The sequence below is a fragment of the Palaemon carinicauda genome, chromosome 7, assembly GCF_036898095.1.
Source record: "Palaemon carinicauda isolate YSFRI2023 chromosome 7, ASM3689809v2, whole genome shotgun sequence".
NCBI lineage: Eukaryota > Metazoa > Arthropoda > Malacostraca > Decapoda > Palaemonidae > Palaemon > Palaemon carinicauda.
Genome location: NC_090731.1, coordinates 96,693,633 through 96,719,439, shown reverse-complemented (window position 1 = coordinate 96,719,439; position 25,807 = coordinate 96,693,633). Strand labels below are relative to the sequence as shown.

The window sequence follows — 25,807 nt, the reverse complement described above, 5'->3', positions numbered from 1 at the left end:
ACCAAAAAATTTAAAAGAAAAATAAAAATTCCTATGTCAAAACCCGTTTTTATCAGTCTTGACTTAGGCTAACTCTACCTTGGCGGCCGTGACTGGTGAATATGTACTCATGCACCATCCCATTCTTTTCTTCAACCTTGCTGGTTTCCTGAGGCTGCCCATCCTCCCATGCTATTGATGTGTCATAACGGGGAGCTCCAGTCCTGAAGGTCCTTCTGAGAGCGTTTGATAGTGTTTTACAGTCGTCCTAGGGCGATTGTTTTTCCCTTTTCCACTTAGCCTGCATGTTTGGCCAGGTGGCATGGATCTTGGGATCTTGTTCCCTGTGTCTACTTCTTGTCCATTCATTGGAACTCACTAACTTGCTCTAGTGCTGACAGGTAGATCTCCCTTTGTGCCACCTTACCCATTCTTAAGCTTCCCTTAGTTTTTGTTAGGCTATCGGCTGGTTGTGAGGACTTGTCCTCAGTGCCTTCTTACTACAGACCCCTTAAAATGCCATTCTCGTTCTAATACTTAAGTTAAGCCTTTCCTCCCTGATGTCTCGCCAATTTTTGAGTGTCCATTCTTCCCCCTCCCCCCTTTGTACCTACTGGTTAGTCTAAATGCTGCGGAACCTTTTTCCCCTACCAATCCAGTTCCACGGCGACTGAAGTATCCTGCGTTGCTAAATAAATGAACGGGATAGCTTGTAGGCTATGTAATTTGGCCATTGGTAGACGAATATTTTATTCATTCCTTGGATTAACTCTCTCTGCCCCCTTAGAGACCACTCTTGGATGGTCTAGTTGCCCCTTCCCCTTTCTAGTTAGGCCATACCCTTTACTGTCCTAGAAACTGCAGTTCCTTTTATCTAGTCTACTTACCTTAGCATTTGAGTTTTCCCTCATCTGCTATGTAGGCTAGGCTTGCCTGCACAGTATTTCCTATAGCCTAATCGTATCCAAGCATAGAGCTGGTCCCCCTTGAGGTTCTCATAGGCCGACTTAGTAGTTACCCTGTCTACAACTGCAGCTTCTCATCCTGGCCTATGTAAATCTTGCTGTGGAGTCTTAACTCCTTTGCATGGTCGGTTTATTCTGGCAAAAGTTGACTTCTGTCCATGCCTCCAGTCTTGTTAGCTTGAGTTCTTTTGGATTTGAAGTTGAGTGGGCTATAGGGGGATCCCCTCTGCTGACTTTGCTACAGCCTTGGGCTGGTCATCTACACCTCCTTTTCTTCTTCCATATCTGAGGAACAATATCCTCTGAAGTTAGATGATTGGATCACGCATGGTTGTTAGGATATCCCATGAATTTTCGATTCTTGGCATCCTCGCCGTATTGTACGGCTCTCATTATCTTAAGGGCTATCCCCCTCTTTTCATGATTTAATAATAATGACCTGGTCTTGGCAGGTTTCCCTATTTACCACCTTTCATTCCTGTGCCTTTCCCCCTGATTGTGGATTTTTCCTTATAGGATCATCCCCCTTATCCTTGTTGCCAGGACAATGCCTCTGCCGTGTTTTGTCGACATGCTTGGGGAGTTGAAAGATCATTTCATGTTGCCATGGTTGCCAGGAATAGTGCCGCCTTAGAGCCAGCTGCGGCTGCCTCGGGGGCAGTTGCTGCTGGCTTAGGCATGATGGAAATTGAATTTGCCACCTTATGTTATCTTAAATACCGACTTTGGAGGTACTGGTGTTCTCCTGATGTGACAATTTCCTCCATTTTTCTAACACACAGTCACTGATTCTTATTCATGAATCTCTAATGATTTCTAAGCGGTTTGGCATGAGTCTCCATTATAGTGTAGCCTTAGCCATGATGTTTTTGGTAAATATTTTATTCTAGAAAAATTTTAAGCATATTTATTTTATGTATTTATTTATATACTTATGTTAAGATCGAAATTTTTTTAATGATTTGTACCCATTGAAATTTTTTCCCTCTTTACAGGTTGCTGATGACATGGAGTGTTTGACGGTAACCTATACCAGGCGGGTCAAGTTGCCCTGGGGCCACAATACTTGCCAGAAACATGCGGACTGTCATGTTTCCAAGGGTCTCTTGCAATTTGGGAACCTTCCAACTGCCAGGTTTGCAAAGACCTAATAGACACTGGCTTCCACGCTACCAATGTCTCCCAGGATGTGAAAGCGTGGAGTCAGAAGACAATTCCTCACTGGGTTAGAGGCTTTCAGAACAGCTCTCAACAAGGTGCCCCTTATCTTCCATACATGGAACTGGAGGAACTCCTCTTTCCCAGGGCCAGGGTGACCGCTGTTTTTGGTCACCAGATACTGACAGTTCAACTGCCGCCGGTACCATTAGATCATATGGATGATAAAGTTAGGGAAGCTCTACAAGTGATGAGCCTAGTCCCCGACAACATGTCAACAAATTCTGTGACGTCAGATACGGAGAGGATCCTGCTGACCACGGAAGCTTCTGGTGAGTTACTGAATGTCCATCAGGTGAGTACAGTACCCAGTACTTCTTCAGCTAGTTCCCCCATCCGTGTGTCTACGGCACCTGGATCTACTTCAACCACTGTTCCTACACCGGATAAACCTTAGTTCCCAGGTCAATTGGAGTTTATGGCATCCATGAAGGCATACATGGAAAAATTACATGCTGAACATAAACATGCTTAAGCGTCTCTAGAAGCAAAGATAGAAGCTTTTCAACAGGCACCTACATCTAACGTTAAAAATCTTTGGCGTTATGCTAAGCATATGGCTTTGAGTGAAGGGTACATCCAAACCAGAGAAGGTATGGGTTTTAAGCCGGTCTCCGACTTAGAATTCTTCCCCTCGATTGTCAGTTATCCTTACTGCTATGTAAGACTTAATTCGGAAGCGTCCATTAGAGATGATACGATCCCCAAGGAAACTATCATTCTGGACCATAGCAAGGCTCAGGCCCTATTGGGTAAGGAGGTTAAAACAGTCGAATTTACTAATACCCAACATTCTGATTTCGGCAGGAAGAAGGCTACCTTTGTTGCTCCCAAGGTTACTGTCTTTCCCTTCGCCTCTAGAAGTTTAGAGCCTGTGAAGAAAGCAGTAGGGGAGGGTAGAGCGTTGCCAGTGCTAGAGGGTTGCAAACTTGGCTCCCTAACCCTCTTTTAAGACTTGGACAATTGGGAATATATCCAACACACTTTTACTATTGGAAAACTCGATAAGGACATCGGAGGCAAGCAATTTAATGACAGCCTGCCTAGAATTCCCAAATCCCTGTTGAAGGAAGAAACTATCTGCATTTTTATCCTTCCAGTACTATTTGGAGATGCTAATTGGGAACTATTCCAATTCAGATATTTTCCCAGTCTTAGCAAAAACTTACAAAGCTACTTTCCATAGAGATCTCCATGCTTTCTTCTTAGCCAAAAGAGCATGCAGAGAACATGCCCTAGCTACAGCGATTGTCAGACATGAGCCTAAGAAGCTGATTGACTCCAACATCTGGGGGAAAAATCTCTTCCCCAAGTCATGAAGTCATGGATGAATAGGAGCCTTATGCAAAAGTGGGGCAGGTCCTCTAAAAGGAAATTTACCTGTGGAGAAGGACCTCAACCCCAGGGCAAGAAACCTAGAAGACCCTTTAAAGGAAGGAAATCCTTTCCTGCACGACAGCCTCAGTTGCACCCCTCCCCCAGACTGTGTACAAGGTTCCCCAGTAGAGAGGCAGAGGATCCTGCTGACCACGGAAGCTTCTGATGAGTTACTGGATTTCAATCAAGTGAATACAGTACCCTGTACTTCTCCAGCTCGTTCCCCCATCCCTGTGTCTATGGCCTCTGGATCTACTTCGACCACTGTTTCTACAGCGGATAAACCTTAGTTCCCAGGTCAATTGGAGTTTATGGCATCCATTAAGGCATTCATGGAAAAATTACATGATGAACATAAACATGCTCATGCGTCTCTAGAAGCGAAGATAGAAGCTTTTCAATATTTAAGTCTCCTCCAGCTTTGAGCCTTCCTGATTTATCAGCTAAGAATCTTTGGTGTTATGCTAAGCATATGGCTTTGAATGAAGGGTACCTCCAAATCGGAGAAGATAAGAGTTCTAAGTCAGTCTCCTGCTTAGAATTTCTCCCCTCGATTGACAGTTATCCTCACTGCCATGTAAGGCTTAACTTGGAAGCATCCATTAGGGATGATACGATCCCCAAGGAAACTATCATCCTGGCCCACAGCAAGGTTCAGGCCCTATTGGGTAAGGAGCTTAAAACGACTAAATTTACTAATACCCAACTTTCTGATTTCGGCAGGAAGAAGGCCAACTTTGTTTCTCCCAAGGAACTGTCTTTCCCTTTGCCTCTAGAAGTTTAGAAGCTGTGAAGAGAGCAGTAGTGGAGGGTAGACCATTGCCAGTGCTATAGGATTGGAAACCTGCTTTCCTAGTCCTCTCTTACGATTTGGACAATTGGGAATATATCCAACACACTTTTACTGTTGGAAATCGTGATAAGGACATCGGAGGCAAGCAATTGAATGAGAGGCATCCTAGATTCTCAAATCCCTGTTGAAGGCATCTTTATCCTTCCAGTCCTATTCGGATATGCTACTTAGGAACTATTCCAAATCAGATCTTTAGCAAAACTTAGCAAAAACTTACCTGGCTACTTTCCATAGAGATCTCCATGCTTCTTTCTTAGCCAGAAGAGCATGTAGAGTACATGTCCTAGCCACAGTGAGTGTCAGGCATGAGCCCAATATGCTGGCTGACTCCAATATCTGGGGTAAAAATTTCTTCACCAAGAAATTGGTTAAGGAACTCAGGGACAGAGCAGCTCTGGAGAATAAGAACCTTACGCAAAAGTGGAGCATGTCCTCTAAAAGGAAATCTACCCGTGGAGAAGGATCTCAACCCAAGGGCAAGAAACGTAGAAGACCCTTTACAGGAAGGAAATCCTTTCCTGCACGACAGCCTCAGTTGCCCCCATCCCACAGACTGTGTACAAAGTTCCCCAGTAGCATGTATCATAGTCTCCAGCATTCATTCCCGTATATGAGAGAGCCACCACAACTTTTCACCCTACCAGAGCTCAAAAGAAGAGCACTATTAGCAGAGGAGGGTCTGAAATGGGCGGTCAGTCTAGAGGCCACAGAAGTAGAGGCAAAGTGTTTAAAGAAGCTTGTCCTTCACAACAACAATGACGAGCTACCAGTAGGGCGGCCGCTTTACCTTTTCAGGGATCAATGGGAGTTCAATTCCTGAGCTCACAGCTTAGTCTCAAAGGGACTAGGCAGGAAATGGGGATAGAAACCACCCCAGTTCAAGAGGTTGTTCCAACCCACAACCCCATTCTTACACATACAGAAATGTATATATATGTATATGAATACATTTCATTACAGCAAGGTAGAGTTGGGACGCTGATCATGTACTTTTTTAATACTGACGTTTAGAAAATGAGAAAGCCGAAGTGTAGAGAAAATTGCCTTAAGATATACATTATGTACATGATTGATGACAAATAATAATAATAATAATAATAATATTAATAATAACAATAATAATAATAATAATTAATTCATCATCTCCTCCTACGCCTATTGACGCAAAGGGCCTCGGTTAGATTTCACTAGTCGTCTCTATCTTGAGCTTTTAATTCAATACTTCTCCATTCATCCTCTCCTACTTCGCGCTTCATAGTCCTCAGCCATGTAGGCCTGGGTCTTCCAACTCTTCTAGTGCCTTGTGGAGCTCAGCTGAGGGTGAACTAATATCTCTTGGGGAATGCGAAGAGCATGTCCAAACCATCTCCATCTACCCCTCATCATGATGTCATCCACATATGGCACTCGAGTAATTTCTCTTATAGTTTCATTTCTAATTCAGTCCTGCCATTCAACACCCAATATCCTACTGAGGGTTTTGTTCTCAACTCTACTAAATCTATTGGAGATTGTTTCATTGCCATGCCATGACTCATGTCCATAGTGTAACACCAATCATACTAAACTGATATATATATATATTCTGATTTTTATATGTAAATTTAGGCGATTTGATTTCCAAATTTTACTTAACCTAGCCATTGTCTGATTTGCTTTTTTCAATCTTTCATTTTAACTCTAATTCTCAAGACCCTGAATTGGAGATTATATTTCCTAAATACTTAAATGATTTTATCTCATTAATCTTTTCTCCTTCCAATGATATTTCATCTTCCACTGCAAACTCCGATCTCATCATCTCTGTATTTCTTACATTTATCTTCAGCACAACCTCGTGTGATATTTCTTGTATTCTGGTAAGCAAGCATTGCAAATCCTGTAGTGTTCTGCTTATAAGGATAGCATCATCAGCCTACTCTATGTCTGCTAAATTCCTATCACCAATCCAATTCAATCCTTCTTCACAATCTCTGACTGTTTTATGCATTACAAAATCCATCAGGATGTTAAACAGCATAGGGGACAACACATTCCCTTGAAGTACTTCGCTGTTCACTGGAAATTCATTTGATAAGATTCCATTAACATCAACTTTGCCCTTGTTATGCTCATGAACGGATTTAATCAAATTTACCTATTTAAGAGGAATTCCATAAAAGTCCAGGACTCTCCACAAAATTGGCTGGTGCACATTGTCAAAGGCTTTTTCATAGTCCACAAATGCCATCAAAATGAGATTTCTGTATACTACGCATTGGTGTACAACATGTCTCAAAATGAAAATTTGGTCAGTGCAATTCCTACCTTATCCAAATCCTGCTTGTTCATCTCTCAGCTTTTCAATAATCTTACTCTAAAGTCTCTTTAGAATGAGCATACTATATATTTTCATAACAACTGACGTGAGTATTATGCCTCTGTAACTATTGCAATCAGTCAGGTCTCCTTTTTTGCTATTTTCACCAAAACTCTTGACTCCCATTCATCAGTATAATCTTGTAAGCAGTCTGGGAGTTACTTCATTTTCGGCCAGTATCATTTCGGCAGTTATTCCATCGTATCCCGAGGCTTTCCATCTCTTTACTTTTTTAGGATAGCTTCGACTTCAAACACACTTATTTCATTCATGGGCACATCAAGGTCTTCATCAGCTTCAGCTATATCAATCAAATTATTCCCTTCATATCTCCTGTTCATAACCTCACTAAAGTGTTCTATCAAACGTTGTCTTTCTTCATCTTCAGTTGCTATAACAGAACCATCTCTCTTTTTTATGGATATATGCATCTTTTTCTTTGCCCCAGTCGAGATTTCATTAATAATTCTATGAGCAATTCTTACACCATAGCCACTTCCTAAATTCATAGCATAGTCAGCCTCATCTGTTTTCTGTCTACATATTCTCTCCAGTCATTCCTGGCTTTTCTTTTAACCTCACTGTAAATACTAGAATACTTTAGCATGCTCTACCTTGTAATTTTCATTATTTCGTCGAAAACTTTCAATAATCAATATCTGTCTTTCCCAAGTATCATTTGATATCCATGGCTTTCTCCTTGTAACTGCGTGTCCCAAGACTTAAATACCAACTGACTGATATATGTTCTTAATATCACACCATTCTTCATTAATTGTCTGTTCTTCGTCTCTTAAAGCCTCTAAGACTGCAAATCAATTACTACATTCAATTTTAAATTTTTATCTGTGCTCTTCTTCTAAAAGCTCAGTTGTATCAAACCTAAGTATTCTATCTTTCTGTTGGGTGCTTTCAGTTTTGATTTCAATGTGCCAATGTGGAGTTGGTGATCACTACCAATATCTGTACCGCTATAGCTTCTTACATTTCTTAGAGTCCTCCTTCTTTCTTTATTAACGGCGATTTGATCTATCTGATTTTTGTAGTTGCCACATGGTGAAGTCCATGTGTACTGGTGGGTGTTCTTGTGTTGTAAAAGTGTACCTCTAATGACAAGATTGTTTGCTGAACAAAAACTTATGAAATGTGCTCCATTTTCATTTGCAATTTCGCCAAGACCCTCGACACCCATCACATTATCTATCCCTTGATTATTTCTTCCAGCTTTAGCATCATAATTTTTGTATCTCTCTCAGGGATCTCATGTATTACCCTCAACAGCTTTTCATAGCATTCATCTTCCCTTTCTTCAGGGGAATCATTTGTTGGGGCATAGCAAACTATGATACAGTACTCAGCACTGCTTTGATTTGAATTTTTCTAGTAACAATCTACTACTTACAGCTCTCCACTCGGTTAATGCCTTTTCTGCTCTTGGTATCATCATCATTCCTATCCCTTCTCTTCAAACTCCATCTGATCTTTCTGAGTAGATATACTGTATATATTGCCTTGGTCTTAAGTTTCCTTACCAATCCCCTTACGACGTGTTTTGCTTAAGGCCATGATATTCAAACTATATTTCATAAATTCACTCTCCACTTGCTGTAACTTCCCAATCTGATTCATGGCTTTAACATTCCAATTACCTATTTTCAATTTTTCTTTAGTATATATCAACCGGGAGATTCTTAGCACCCTGCTACAACCGGAATTGGGGGGCCATTTTGTCATCATTTCTTTCCATGACTGACTAAACCCATAGAAGATCCATTGGCTAGATATATCAAAGGATAGCCAGTTCCTTGTGATGCGCAGTGCCTATCTAACTAAGTCATGTGACCCCTGCCGGTCCATACTAGTCTAGTAACATCAACAGATAGGCATCAGGAGTAAAAGCTGAATAGACAGTTTGTCCATCGGCTTAAGAGAGCCCAGGGTTAGAAGTCAATTTTGCATAACATTGAAATTTACACAGAACATTCATCTCTATTCAAACAAGTTATTTCCCTTTTTTCCGCCTAAGTTAAAATACTTTTTTGTTTTCAATTTTTTTTCCAGTTTTTGGGGTGTTTTTTTTTTCCTTTTTTAAAAAAGCAATAAATTCTCAAATTTTGCATCAATTATAAATATTTAAAAACCAGAATGAAGCTTATAGTATAATATATCAATATTTTGGAATGTTTTGTTTAAATTCTTTTTAAATTAGAATATTTCCAAAACACGTTTATAGAAGAAAAAACTACAAAAAATTTGTTTGGATATATCTTTAAAATTTTGTTTTCCCAAATGAACAATTATAAGCCTGGCATTGAATTTGTGACGGCGCCGAGTAAGGTGTGAACTCAAAGGCAGGTTGGAAACGACTGAGTTATATTATTGTAGAACATTCTCCTTATATACAAAACCTCAAGGCAACAGGACATAACAAGTTCACAAGACAGACAATATTACAGAGGAAAAACCAGACATGAATTTTCATGTTCGTTTTAGTGCGAGGGAAGAGCGAAGATACAAGCATAATATATACAAAAGGAATTATGTACAATTGTGTGAAACACGGTTTGTACAAATTGCACAATAATTAAGGATTATCATTTTTTTTTACATTTTTAAAATTGAATCATAAATAACAAAGTTAATACCCTTTGAATTCAAAAGAGGACATTTTGAGATACAATAATTTAAAGTTTTTTTCACTTAACCTTCTTATGAACAGAGATATTATCCCCTTTTAGGTTATTATAATTAACCAATTTGTTCCATATTTTTTATTTATTTGGGGAGGGTTTCATAACAGTTTTAATTTACTGCCACAATCACCACAAATCGCTCTCGACATAATTACTTATTTGTTCTAAAAAAAAAAAAAAAAAAAAAAAAAAACAGGAAGGATCTCACTGGTATTTGGTACACAATTTAATGCACGTTCTTTATCACAAATAAAATTTTCCACTAGTTTACCTGGTAGTTCAGCACCCGAAGAAACAGGTGTTGCATCACTTTGTTGCACATCACTTACACAAGTTTCATCTACAGGTAACATCGTAGATGTATCTTCATCATCAGATAGCACTAATGAAAATTCATCATCACTATCATCAAAGAAACCCACTGTTTCGCTAATATTCCGCGAAGTTTTATAAATTGTCCTCACGAAGAATGAAAATCCCACGTGGTCATGTTCACTTTCTCCACCAAACGTTGGAGGAAGTAGTGTTGCCTTTTCTTCAAGTTTGCTTTTTCTTTTTTCATTAAACGTTTGAGTGTTTCTTATAGCAGCTAAACGCCTCATCGAATTCTTCCTCTTAGGCATGATTGATGTTTATGATTAAGGATATAAAATGTGATACAAAAGGGAAAAATCACTGAAATATCTCACAAACACAAAAGTAATACACTTCTCTATTATTGATAGAAGCACACTAACGATATGATCGAAAAAAAGTCAATAATTGACGCTATCGATGCCGTTGGGAAAAAAAAATGTCATTTGGTAGCCCATTAATTAATATCAAATTCAATAAATGGGGAAAAAACTTTGTCAGCTGTCACCTGATGTCTGACAGCAGAAAAACGGAATTTGACAGTGTCATATGCGCATTTTAAATTATCATTTTTATGATTAAAATACTTTGGATTGCTTTCAACTTTCGTCTGGCAACAGCAGGGTCCCTTGCCTCTTTGAAAATGGCGAAATCTTAATTTAGCAAAATTTTCTCGAAATTGCTAAATTTACTGGCTGCCTCTCCCCTTAAACCCAATCCCTCTCCTTGCTGCCAGTGACTTCATCGAGATGGGGGGGGGGGGGGGCCATTTCCTCCACATCCAAAAGTCTCATTACTCCAAGATGCTCATCTGCCTATACGAGAATAACCGTTGGCAAACATGGATTGCTAAGTTATACCGCCTAGCTCAGTAATAGATATAATATATATACAGTATATATATATATATATATATATATATTTATCAAGTGTAACAGATTTAATATAGAAACAAACAGGTGAGTTTAGAACTCAAGTGGTTGTATCAGCTGTCATATATGATATTATATGTTTTCTTCCCAGACAGGGGACCATCATATAATATATATATATATATATATACATATATATATATATATATATGTTATATATAGATATTTATATACATATATATATATATATATATACATATATATATATGTATATATATACATATATATATATATATATGTTATATATAGATATTTATATACATATATATATATATATATATACATATATATATATATATAGCTCAGTAATAGATATAATATATATACAGTGTATATATATATATATATATATACATATATATATATATGTATATATATATATATATATGTATATAAATATCTATATATAACATATATATATATATATATATGTATATATATATATATATATATATATTATATGATGGTCCCCTGTCTGGGAAGAAAACATATAATATCATATATGACAGCTGATACAACCACTTGAGTTCTAAACTCACCTGTTTGTTTCTATATTAAATCTGTTACACTTGAAAATATTAACACCCGAGCTAGAGCTTGTATAACCCCCAGACAGCAATACATAAAACACAATATCCAAAGGTCTCTTGAGCACACTCAAAACAAAACTGAGTAATTATTCTTAAGACTTATTCAAAACCACCTCTTACTTCGATTCTTTACAGGATACGAGGGAGTATGCAATATACACTGATGATTGAAATAATACACTCTTTACAAAAAATTAATGTATTCTATATAAATTACAACACTTTGAAAAGAAGATACATAAAATAAATAAATCACTCTAAATTTTAAGTCTGAACAAAACTTAGACTAAGACAAAAATGTTACGATCGGAACATTATATAATCACTTGGCTTGAAATATTAAATCCGAATAAACTAAGACAAAAGAAATAATACTTATCAAAACTATACAATCACTTGTTTCACTTGAAATTAAATTTTAAACATTATTTAATTAGTCTTGACACTCAATGAATATAGTTAGCCAGATAACGATACAAATACATTTCACATTACTACAGGGCCAGTTACAAAAACTCTTAAAGAATTTTTATAAATACTCACCGTGCTTACAAAACCCTGTCACACCAAAACTCAGATTTCAATGAACACTTTTAAAACAATACATTGAGAGGTGCGTGAGAGAGAGGGGGAGATGGCTATGACTTAAGGCTGGGATTCTCTATCTGATCTATGCAACCCTGGGATTGCCTTTATATGAAACTTGGCTACTTCCAAAAGATTGCAAAAGATCTGGAAGCGTGGGGGGGGGGGGGGGTTGGCCTAACAGCAACGCCCCAGTTTCCAACTATCACGCATCAAAAATGAAAACCAACGCCACTCTACCCCATTCACCTCCACCCACCCACCGTTCTCGGAAAAAAGAAAATAAGATAACTTACTAACACGGATTTTCAGGAATCTTCCAAAGCACATGGCAAAATAAGAATTGCGTATTTTCTCTCAAACATGACGCAATACCTCATAAAAATATAAAGGAACATTACAAAAGCACTTGTTCATATCTCGCACGAATGACATAACACTCTCAAACAGTTTACATAAGACTTTGTTACAAAAATACGTAAAATAAAAAGTTAATTCTTAAAAATATCGTAAATTTACATATACTAACTTGAATGAAGAATACAATGAAATTGACAATGAAACTCTTACCTAATTTACATAATAAAGTTATACCTACATGAGAGGAACTCATCTTAAGAACTGGCTCTCCTCTTCAATGCACAAATGAAAACGCAAATAAAATCATTAATAAAGTACTACACTAAACCAGCTTTATAAGAATATATATATACATATATATATATATATGTGTGTGTGTGTGTGTGTGTGTGTAACAATAATAATAATAATAATAATAATAATAATAATATTAATGACTAAAACTATGAACCTAACATTCGTAAAGAAAATATATTTTGGTGGTTACACCCATAGATGTCCTTCAATAGATGCCACAAAACCCATATCGACCAATAGTAGCGCCTATGTGAAGATCACCGCCATCTTGCCCTGGGAGAGATGAGCGGTGGCTAGCATGGTAATCAACGCAAATAAATGTCGACATTCAGTTTATCATAAAATATGTGTATACCGCTTCGAGATTTGCCTAGCATTTATTTTTATATATTACACTGAATAAATATACATCTCAATATTATTATCTATTAATACCTCAATGTCTGGATTCTCTTACCGACCTTAGGATGCGAGTCCCAAGGCAAAACCTCTCAAAGACAATATCTTCTGGGCGGCCAGGTAATCGAACTCTGGTCCATGAAGCTGGCATGACAATGATGATACCATTTATCCACAAATATAAAAGTCAATGACAATTCTTCTGTACTTACACCTGTCGAATTCAGATTTTTGGATCGAAGGTAAATGGTATGTTTGCACTTGGCATTCGATTAATGATAAAATTTTGCACATTTAGACGTGTTTTCCATATCCAAATAAGCCATAGCTTTCAATTCCTTAATGTCTGGATTCTCTTACCGACCTCAGGATCAGAGTCCTGAGTCGAAACCACTCAAAGACAATAGCTTCTGGCCGGCCAGGGAATCGAACTCTGGTCCACGAAGCTGGCATAACAGTGATGATACCATTTAGCCATGAAGAAAGATAAAATTCAATGAAAATACTTCTAGCCTACACTTATACCTGTCGAATTCATGTTTTTTGTACTTAGAATTGAAATTAACCCATCTTCACCATCGTAGCTAATTGGTAGGTTTATACTTGACATTCAATCAATGATAAATTTTGCACATTTGGTGAAGATGGGTTAATTTCAATTCTAAATACAAAAAAAAAAAAAAACCTGAATTCGACCGGTATAAGTACAGAAGAAATATCATTGACTTTTATCTTTCTTCGTGGCTAAATGTTATCGTCACTGTCATGCCAGATTCGTGGACCAAGGTTCGATATCCTGGCCGGCTAGAAACTACTGTGTTTGAGTGGTTTTGCCTCGGAACTCTGATCCTGAGGTGGGTAAGAGAATCCAGATATTAAGGTATCAAAATATATGGCTTATTTGAATATGAAAAATACGTCTAAATGTGCGAAATTATCATTAATCTAATGCCGAGTACAAACATAATATCAATTAACTACAATAGTGGGTTGATTTCCATTCTAAGTACAAAAAACCTGAATTTGACATATATACTGTAAGTACAGAAGAATTGTCACTGCCTTGTATCTTTCTTCGTAGCTAAATGGTGTCATCGCTGTAGCTTCGTAGACCAGGGTTCAATTCCTGGCCGGCCAGAAGCTATTGTCTTTGGGTGGTTTTGCCTCCGGACTCCGATCCTGAGATCGGTAAGAGAATTCTAACATTAAGGTATTAAAATGTCAGGCTTATATGAATACGAAAAACATGTCTAAATGTTCAAAATTTATCATTAATCGAATGCCATATCAATTAGCTGCGATGGTGAAGATGGGTTGATTTCAGTTCTAAGTACAAGAAAAAAAAAACCTGAAATCGACAGGTATAACTACAGACTAATTGTCGTTGACTTTTATCTTTCCACATGGCTAAATAGTATCGTTACTGTCATGCCAGCATCGTGGATCAGGGTTTGAATCCTTGGCCGGCCAGAAGCTATTGTCTTAGAATGGTTTCGCTTCGGGACTCTGATCCTGAGGTTAGTAAGAGAATCAAGACATTAAGGTATTGAAATATATGGCTTAATTGAATATGAAAAACACATCTACATGTGCAAAATTTATCATTAATCGAATGCCAACTACAAACATACCAATTAGTTACGATGGTGAAGATGCAATTATTTCAGCTCAAAGTACAAAAAGACTAAATTCGACAGATATAAGTACAGAAGAATTGTCATTGACTTTTATTATTCTTCGTAGCTAAACAGTATCGTCACTGTCACGCCAGCTTTGTGGATCAGGGTTCGATCCCTGGCCTGCCAGAAGCTATTGTCTTGGAATTGTTTTGCCTCGGGACTCTGATCCTGAGGTCGGTAAGAGAATCCGGACAATAACATATTGAAATTTATGACTTATTTGAATATGAAGAACACGTCTAAAGGCGCAAATATTTATCATTTATCGAATGCCAAGTACAAACATACCAACATAGCTACGATGGACAAGACCAGTTGATTTTAATTCCAAGTATAAAAAACCTGAATTCGACATGAATACCTACAGAATAATTGTCATTGACTTTTATCCTTCTTCATAGCTAAATGATATCGTCACTGTGATACCAGCTTCATATATAAATATATATATATATATATATATATATACATATGTATATATATATATATATATATATCTATATATATATGTGTGTGTGTATATATATATATATATATATATGAAGCTGGTATGACAGTGACGATATCATTTAGCTACGAAGAAGGATAAATGTCAATGACAATTATTCCGTAGGTATTCATGTCGAATTCAGGTTTTTTATACTTGGAATTAAAATCAACTCGTCTTGTCTATCGTAGCTATGTTGGTATGTTTGTACTTGGCATTCGATAAATGATAAATATAATATATATGTGTATGTAATATAAATATATATACAGGGGGTCCTCGGGTTACGACGCTGATCCGTTCTTAAGACGCGGTGTAACCCGAATTTCCGTGTAAGTCGGAACACCATAAATATACGTACTGTACTGTACTGTAAAGTATTACTGTATACTGTACTATAATAAAATGTATCAAATGACATAAAAACAATATTAGAAAAAGAGAAAACAATTCCTTACCACATGAATTAAAGTAAATATCAATAAAAAAAAAGAAAACAATTCCTTACCACATGAATTAAAGTAAATATCAATAAAAAAAGAAAACAATTCCTTACCACATGAATTAAAGTAAATATCAATAAAAAAAAAGAAAACAATTCCTTACCACATGAATTAAAGTAAATATCAATAAAAAAAAGAAAACAATTCCTTACCACATGAATTAAAGTAAATATCAATAAAAAAAAAGAAAACAATTCCTTACCACATGAATTAAAGTAAATATCAATAAAAAAATAAAACAATTCCTTACCACATGAATTAAAGTAAATATCAATAAAAAAAAAGAAAACAATTCCTTACCACATGAATTAAAGTAAATATCAATAAAAAAAAAAAGAGAACAATTCCTTACCTTATTCCTATGGTTGGCTTGCACACTGGAAGGGATGTTGCAAGGGACGGAGAGACTGGTTTATTGTGGAGAGGAAGGTGCAGAAGATGCTGGAGAAACTGGGGCAGGTGAATCAGGATTCTCTGGAAGTGAGACAGAAGATGCTGGAGAAGCTGGGGCAGGCGAGTCTGGAGGTGAAGAGCCTACAAGAGGTGGTGGAGAAGCTGGAGAAGCAGAGGCAGCTGAGGTTGATGGCAGAGGCTCTGTAGCAATAGAGGCAGCTGAGGTTGATGGTAGAGGCTCTGTTGCAGGCAAATCTGGAGTAGTAGAGGCAGCTGATGTAGAGGGTGCAGTTCTCTCTACTTTCTTAAAATACCGCTCCAGGTTAGACTGGACAGAGAGGATCCTCTTCTCATCCAAAATCTCCTTATAACACTGCAGTAAGTCCATGACACCTCTGGAAACCCTGGTGAACCTGTCCATGTTGGGATCTTGAGCCTCGAAAGTTGCCAATGCTTGTTGTATCTCGGCAAAACCTTTTGACAAGCCCTGCCTTGTGAAAGCCTTAGGGTCTGGGGTGGGGGCTTCTTCCTCTTCCTCTATGATCTGCTTCTCCAGTTGTATCAAGTCCCCAGCAGATAACTCCTCTCCATGAGATTCTAGCAGCTCCGTAACATCATCAACCTCCATCTCCAAATCGGTTTCCTTACTCAGGGCAACAATGTTCTTGATAACATGGTCAACTGTGTCCTCAAACCCATGAAAATCATTAACAAATTGAGGACATAGCTTCCTCCGAACACCATTCATGTTTGTAACCTTCACCTCCTCCCAGGAATCAGCAATGTTCTTAATAGCATCAAGGATGTTGTAGGACTTCCAAAAGTCCTTCAGAGTCAAGTCCTTCTTCGTTTCAGTTGCCTGTAATGCCATAGCAATTGTTCTTCGGAGGTAGTAGGCCTTGAATGAAGCAATCACTCCCTGGTCCATAGGCTGTAAAAGGGCCGTGGTATTAGGTGGAAGGTAAACCACCTTCACATTAGGGTGAAAGTCTCCCAGCTGGGCAGGGTGTCCAGGGGCATTGTTCAGCAATAGCAACACCTTAAAGGGGATACCCATGCCTTCTTATTTGCCTTCCAAATGACTGGGAGTTGACTCTTCCAAATTCCCTTGAGTGCCCTTGGATTTTCAGCCTGATAGACCAGCATGGGCTTCAGTTTGAAGTCGCCAGCAGCATTTCCCCCAAGAAGCAAAGTTAGCCTCTCCTTGCCTGCTTTATGACCGGGTGCTGACTTCTCCTCCTTTGCTATGTACGTGCGGTTAGGCATGCGCTTCCAGAATAAACCTGTCTCATCCGCATTGAACACCTGATAAGCAGAATAACCCCCCTCCCTAATTATCTCAGCCAACGCTTTAGGAAATTCACTTGCTGCTTTCTCATCCCCACTAGCAGCTTCACCTTGCACTTTAAGATTATGGTAATTGGCCCGAGCCTTAAATCGCATAAACCAACCCCTACTAGCCGAAAACTCTTCACTTTCACTTTCTCCCCCCCCCTTTCTTTTTTCAACGCTTCAAACAACCTTTTAGCCTTCTCTTGAATAACCATTAAGCTCACTGGAATACGCCGTTGATTTTGATCTTCCAACCAAAGCACTAATAACCTTTCCATTTCGATAATTAAACCACTACGCTGTTTCGTTATCACTGTTGCTTTCATTGGAGCAGATCCTTTTACGTGTTCAACAATGCGCTCCTTATCTTTAAGGATAGTAGCCACGGTCGAACGGCTAAGGCCAAGCGATCGGCCAATGTTCGTTGGCGTTTCACCGTTTTTAGACCGCTTAATAATGTCTAATTTCACTTCCATGGTGATGGCCTTCCTTTTCTTCGATGCACTACCATCAGAAGAATCTGCCTTGCGCTTTGGAGCCATAATGAAGGGCAAAAAGTTCAAAAAAACGATCAAACACGTGAGAGAAAGAACAGGCAATCACAACCAAAAATGGCGTATGAGTGGAACTGAGCGACGCCGTCTTCCTCGCCCACAACCACCGCAAAGCGTATTCATCCACCGCGCGCTAGAAACTAGTTCGCAATTGTTTACGTCGCTTACGACGCTAACGGTGTAAGACGGAACGACGCTTAATATTATTTTTATATTTTTATGGGGCGCGTTCGTAACGGCGAAACCGCGTAAGTCGGGACCGTCGTAACCCGAGGACCTACTGTATATATATATATATATATATATACACACATACATATGTAAATATATATATATATATTATATGTATGTATACATACACACTTATCTATGAAAATACACACGCACAATCACTCATGTATATATATATATATATATATAATGTATATATATATACATATATATATATATATAATGTATATATATATATATATATGTATATATACTGTACATATATATATATATATATATATCTACAGTATATATATATACATATATATATATATATATATATATGTATACACACACACACATATATATATATATATATCTATATATATATATATATATATATTTACAGTATATATATACATATATATATATGTATATATATATGTGTATACACATATATATACATATATATATGTATATATATATATATATATATATGAGTGATTGTGCGTTTGTATTTTCATAGATAAGTGTGTATATATACATACATATATATACATATGTATGTGTATATATATATATATATATATACATACATATATATATATATATATATAATACATACACATATATATTTTATATATATATATATATATATATGTATATATATATATATATATATATGTATGTATATATACAGTATATGTGTGTGTAAACGTTTGTGAGCTTGTTTCTCTGTGTGTTTACTATTTACTATATCACTTGCTGTCTGGACTAAACTATATGTTTGTTGATGCAGCCAAAGGCTACACAAAACTGCAGCAAACTGACAATAAACATTTGTGAGAATGGAATGTCACCAAGTGACCTTGATAAATTACAGGAGCAAGATGGCTCGGTTCATACGGCATCTATTGTAGGGTTTTTATGGTTACAGCTTTCAGGTAGCTCTGACTGATCTTTTGTAAAAGGCCAGGTGGCGGACCAAGTCACCAAGCCAAAGGGAGGTAGGGACAGCCCTCTGTGCACCCTCCCCCTTAGATAAGCTCCTGTTATAACTTCAAGAAATTCCTGAATATTATGGGTTTTTGTTTTTATTTGAAGAAAACAATGTCGGTGAAAAATTTTGCCCTATATTCTCATTTTTCAACTGCATCTTGATACTATCAAAATGTAGAATTGTAATTTTCATATAATCTTAAAGAATGATTTAGTTGCTCCAATGCATAAATTGTCTGAAGCTTACCTTTTTCCTATCTCTGTGTGGTTCCTTGAGAGCACGAATGAGAAGCGCAGAGGCAGAGGGAACTACTTCTACCTGTGCTTGTCGATTCTGAATTGTTAGTTGCACTGTTACCTGCAATAAGAAGACCAAAAGTATCATGTATAATTAGAAGGGATTTACGTTGAGAAATCATGTACAAAATCTACGCCGGAGGAAAATAGCCAAATCTACCAGAATCCTCCCATGATCTACCCAAATTCAATCCAGCTCCTGTATAATATTTTCGGTACAGTTGCTGTAAAGTGTGTTTATAATGAATCATATTATGGTTTAAAAAAAAGAGAGAGAGAGAGAGAGAGAGAGAGAGAGAGAGAGAGAGAGAAGCGTAAGAGTTGCTACGCACTACAAATATTATATCTAATTTGGGAGTAGACGAAAGTTCCAGTTTTAGTAGTTTTAGATGACTAATTTTCAAAATTGGTAATCGTAATAATTCTAAAAAGGTTTTGGTAGTGATACAAAAATTTATAAAGGCATCTGGTGCATTTGGATATTTCACACCACCTCAATTTCTAAACGAAAACCAAATGATTCTATAAAAAAAAAAAAATCTAACATTAAAGTCTAAACCAAAATAGTAAGATGAAAAAAAAGTCATTAAAATGATATGAAATGCAGAAGTGTCCTGTAGTGATGCATAACTTCGTCGTCTTCTATTCTCTGACAGCCAAGGGAGGTGTATAGCCTCAATAAAATCGTTGTTTGCTACAGGATAAAAGCAGTTGTTTTCTTAGCTTCTAATTTAAATGGTTTGTTATTTTCAAGAAAGTTAACAAGTAGGGGTTCTGTTTGCACTCGTTGGAGGATTGGCAATGTTACTCCACTAGGGCTCTCGAACTTGGGGAAACTGGTCCCCCAGTTCGAATCTCTCTCTCTCTCTCTCTCTCTCTCTCTCTCTCTCTCTCTCCTCCTCCTCATTTTATAAGCTTTCTTTCGTCTTGTTCCTCCTCCTCATTTTATAAGCTTTCTTTCGTCTTGTTCTCCTAACTCTATGTGTAATATTTCCATTATCCTTATATATATATATATATATATATATATATATATATATATATATATATATATATATATATATATATATATATATATATATGATAAATTTTGCACATTTTTACGTGTTTTTCATATTCAAATAAGCCATATATATTTTTGATATATTAATGTCTGGATTCTCTTAACAACCTCGGGATCACAGACCCAGGCGAAATCTCACAAAGACAAGAGCTTGGCTCCGGCCGGGAATCGAACCCTGGTCGGCAAGCTTATATAACGGATTTTGAGCGAAGCGAAAAATCTATTTTTGGGTGAGATAGCCATGGCGTCCTGATGGAAGGTTCCTGTTTGGTAGCTTCCTTGGGTATAAGACTACTAAGATATTCCCAGAGAATTTAACCACAGGTTATCACAGAATTCTAACTTCTGGAGCGAGTATCTCAAAGGTTTCCCTTTAAGACATCGTAATACAACAGGGGACACGCATGTCTGAACGTGCCACATAGCTATCTCCACCCCGAACAGAGTTAATGCTTCGGTGTGTAAGGACTGAGAATAGCTGGGAGCCGTTCCACAGCTAATCTCACTCGTGGCTACTACTGATACTCGAGACGTAAACAAACGGACGCCATTGCTCTAATGACGTCACGCGCGTCTTTATCCTGGCGCCAGTTGCTGCCCATCACCATGATACAATTGTGTAGGGTGGGAACAAACTGAACGAAGTAGTAGGGAGGGTCCATCAGGACGCCATGGCTATCTCACCCAAAAATTGATTTTTCGCTTCGCTCAAAATCCGTTTTTTGGGCTCAAGCCATGGCGTCCTGATGGAAGAGTACCAGAGAATCAATGTGTCGTGGTAGATTTTCCCCCAAAGTTAAGTGCCTAGGCATTGACAAAACAGCAAAGTAATCTTAGGTAAGAACCATAGGAACGAAGTATCCTGCCCCCCATTGGTAGGAAGTTCCCATGGGCTATGCCGACGTCAAAGTGGTATTGAAGGGCTATTCATCTTGACAGAAGAACTTTTAAGAGCTTAGAGATGAAGCAGAATGTTTGATATTTGTATAGGAACATTCTGAAGTAGGTCAGTGGTGGTTGGGCACTGAGTATAGAGTTCATCTCCTGATTATCAGAAGTAAGTATTCGTGTAGGAACCTTACTGAGACAAGGTGAATATAATTTAGGATTAGACATCTTAAATTCTTCATGACCATAAAGGAGGAGTAAATAAAACTATGACAGTATGTATTTCATAGTAAGTAGGAGCTGAAAGAGACGCATAAGTAATAAAATAGAAATTTTATTTCACAATGCAGAAATTAAATAATTTACAGCAAAAGTAAAGTTCATTTACAGTAATAATAATGTACATAGAAATAAAGGCTTGCTCTTGAATCTGAAAAGGAATTTCAGGATTAGTAGGTACTCGTTCTCGAGGAACGTAAGTCTTTAAACAACACATCATGCTCAAGGCATGCGGCACTTGTGTGACACTATGACATTTCACCTGGGATAAGAACAGTTATAAAAGCACTAAGTGTTTTTAGACATCACTATGAATCACTCGAGGGTCAACATAGGCACCCGAAGAGTTAGAGTCCCAAGTAACTCACTGTTCTACGCAGAGTTAGGTGCAGGTTTCATAACACTACCTGCGGCTACCACAAAATGTTTGATTTCGTGCACTTGTTTCGCATAATGTTTAAAGAAAACTCGCGAGGACTTCCAGCCCGTAAAGTTTTTAAGGCTCTCAAAGTCCATGCTCTGAAAGAAGTTCAGAGAAGATGCCACTTTTCTAGGATCATGACCAGCGGGTGTACTGTTCGGATCCGCTCTGCGAATGAAGTAGGTGATTTTCGCTCTTAATTGTTTCAGTGACAGGTCGCTGCCCGATGTTTCTCCTTTGAAGAGTTGGCCTCCACCAAAGTTCGAAGTTCTGCGAAGATAGACCTTGAGACTCTCTACTGGACATAGAGAGACATCCTCCTTCAGGGGGCATATTCTCCAAGGGCCCCATCTTTTGGTGGGTAATTCATTTTTGGCGAGAAACGTCGGATCAGGGGAGAGGGTCACTTCTCCTGAATCAGCAAACAGGATGTGTCCCTCCTCTCTTGATAATGCCACTATTTCGCTGACTCGAGCTCCCGAGGCGAGAGCAAATAAAAATATAACTTTCTGAGTCAGATCCTTGAGGGGGCATGAATCGTTGTCCAAGTTGGAGGCGAAATGGAGCACCTTGTCTAGTGACCAGGAGATCGGTTTCGGAGGGGGTGCTGGGCGTAGGCGAGCACATGCTTTTGGTAATTTGTTAAAGATGTCGTTGGACAGATCAATTTGGAAAGCATATAGAATTGGTCTAGTCAAAGCCGATTTGCAGGTTGAAATCGTGTTGGCTGCTAATCCTTGTCCATGAAGGTGAATGAAGAAGGACATACAGAAATCAATGGTGATTTCTTTAGGATTTTTTGCTTTAACAAAGGAGACCCATTTCCTCCAGGATGATTCATATTGCCGTCTCGTGGATTCGGTCTTGTATTCCTCTAGGAAGTCTAGACTTTTCTTCGAGATCCCAAACCTCTTCTTTGCGGCAAGGGAGAGAAAATCATGAGATGAAGGTCCTTGATTTTCGATGATGAAGCGAAGACAGTCGACTTCTGTACTTGTTGAGAGAGAACTGGGCCCGGGAGAGGGATCAGCTTGGGCTGCAGCTCCAGGACCAGGGGGGTACCAGTTGCTCCGGGGCCACTTGGGAGCCACTAGGGCCGCTGTCCCTTTGAAGGTTCTCAGTTTGGAGAGGACTTTCAACAGAAGGTTGGTGGGAGGGAACAGGTATATCTTGGACCATCTGTTCCAGTCCAGTGACATGGCGTCCACCGCTTCTGCTTTGGGGTCCTCGTACGGGGCTACGTACAGAGGAAGTTGATTGTTGTCGCTCGTTGCAAAGAGATCTATCTGAAGTTCTGGGACTTGATGAGAGATGAAGGAGAATGATCTTGCGTCTAGAGACCATTCCGACTCTATCGGGTTTGTCCGAGATAGAGCATCCGCTGTCACGTTGCGGAATCCTTGTAGGTGAACTGCAGACAGGTGCCACTTCTTCTTCTCCGCCAGACGGAAGATTGGGAGAAGCACCTGATTTATCTGGGGCGATCTTGAGCCCTGGCGATTGAGACAACGAACTACCACCGAGTTGTCTAGGGTTAGACGGATGTGGATCGAGGGCGGCGGGGATAACTTCTTCAGAGTAAGAAGGACCGCCATGGCCTCCAAGATGTTTATGTGGAACGTCTTGAATAGTGGAGACCAGGTCCCTTGAGCTTGTTTCAGGTGGGAGTGACCTCCCCAGCCCTCCAGTGAGGCATCCGTGTGGATGTTGAGAGATGGAGGAGGGTGTTGGAGAGGAATGGACCTTTTCAGGGCCTTTGCTTCCGACCACGGCTTTAGGAGGCGTCGAAGTCTGTTTGGAAGCCGTCTCTTGAGGTCTCTTCGAGCGATGGATGCCGATCGTCTCCAGACTCCCGCGGCATCCTTTAGCTGTGCGCGAAGCACTGGGTTTGTCACTGAGGCGAATTGTAGAGAGCCTAGAACTCGTTCCTGCTGTCGTCTTGAAATGCGTTTGGATTTCAGTAGTCGCTTGACAGACCCTGCTATTTCCTTCCTTTTCTTCTGGGGGATGGAAAGGCGGTGTGACTGAAGATTCCAGTGGATTCCCAGCCACTGAAACTTCTGAGCTGGAGAGAGGCGAGATTTCTTCTCGTTGATCTTGAATCCCAGGTGTTCTAAGTACTGGGTAACTTCGTCGCAAGACTTTGCACACTCTTCGGGCGATGGAGCCCAGACTAGCCAGTCGTCGAGGTAGGCCATCACCTGGACGTTTCTTAGGCGGAGCTGTTGTACTATGGCATCCGCCAGCTTTGTGAAGATCCGAGGGGCCACATTGAGGCCGAATGGCATGGCCCGGAAGGCGTAGCTTTTCCTTTGGAGTCGAAATCCTAGGTAGGAGGAAGCATGATGGTTCATTGGAATGTGCCAATAGGCATCCGCCAGGTCTATAGAGACCGTGTAGGAACCTTGAGGCAGAAGGGTCCTTATTTGTTGAAGCGTCAGCATCTTGAATTTGTTGTTCTCTATGAACTTGTTGAGGGGGGATAAGTCCAGAATGACTCTGAGCTTGTCTGAGTCCTTCTTGGGAACGCAAAACAGTCTCCCTTGGAACCTGGTGGACTTTACCTTCCTTATCACCTTCTTGTTCAAGAGGTCTAGAACATATTCTTCCAGAATGGGGGTCGATTGTTGAAAGAACCGCTGGAAGATTGGGGGTGGTTGCACCCAACTCCAGCCTAGACCGTTCTTGATGATGCTGTGTGCCCAAGGATCGAAGGTCCAACGATCCTGGAATTGGCGGAGTCTTCCTCCCACCGGAAGCACTTCATTGCTTCTGGTGTCCCGAGGACTTGTTGCCTCGGCCGCTAGCTCCCTTTCCTCCTCTACCTCTGGAGGGACGACGAGAGGCGTCTCTGCTTGCACCCCTGGACGAGCCTCTACCTCTGGCATGAAAGGTAGTGGATGGCTGCTCAAAGGCAGGGGTGAAGACCGGTGACTGTGACAACACCGGTTGGGGGACCAATTGAAAGGTCTGCTGTGGTTGGGCAACCACTTGGGAGGTAGCGGGTCCCGGAAACTGACGTCGTTGTTGACGTTGCTGGGGTTTTGGCTTCTGAGGTTTCCTCTTAGGCTGAGGTCCATCGTCCTGAGAGGGTTTCCTTTTTCTGGACATGCCCCACTTGTGGAGAAGGTTCCTATTCTCCGTGGCGGCTCTGTCAGTTATTTCCTTGACAAGGTCAGAAGGAAACAGGTGCTTTCCCCAGATGTTGGAGGAAATCAGCCTCCGGGGTTCGTGTTTCACGGTGGCACCGACAAACACGAATTCACGACAGGCTCTACGAGCCTTTATGAAATGGTACAAGTCCTTCATTACTGTAAGTAAGTGGGATTTGGCTAGTACCATGTAGTGATCAGGTACTCTTGTGTCACAGGCCATAACTTCAAGTTGGACTTGATGAGAAAGAGATGCCGCAAGCCTCTCCTTCGTGTCTTGTTCCCGGCGAAGGAGGTGATCATTGAGCTTAGGGAGGTCCTCATTAAACTGACGTCCGGCGACGTCAGGATCGAGCCTACCCACGACGAAAGTATGTTGAACATCTTTCCATTGTCTAGTGTCAGGGGGTGTCACGATGGAGAAGGGTCTGCACTCCTCCAGTGCAGGGCAGGGTTTTCCTTCTTCCGCCGCTTTAAGGCATGCAGCTAAGGCCTTTTCCAGGAAAGGAAGAACCGCAGTGTCAGGTGCGACATAAGTAGGATGCTTCTTGCTCAAGGCAGGAAGCTTAGAGCAGGTAAAGCCCCTGCT

The 25,807-nt window shown here is 39.4% G+C and overlaps 1 protein-coding gene across 1 annotated transcript in view; it reads right to left on the bottom strand.

Annotated features, from left to right (window-relative positions):
* LOC137643973 (large ribosomal subunit protein uL11-like) overlaps window positions 1-25,807 on the bottom strand; it is a 265,311-nt gene that overhangs the window by 72,143 nt on the left and 167,361 nt on the right. The window contains exon 4 of the mRNA XM_068376805.1: window positions 19,366-19,476. Within this exon, the coding sequence (XP_068232906.1) occupies window positions 19,366-19,476 (111 nt within the window). The remainder of the gene's footprint in view (window positions 1-19,365; window positions 19,477-25,807) is intronic.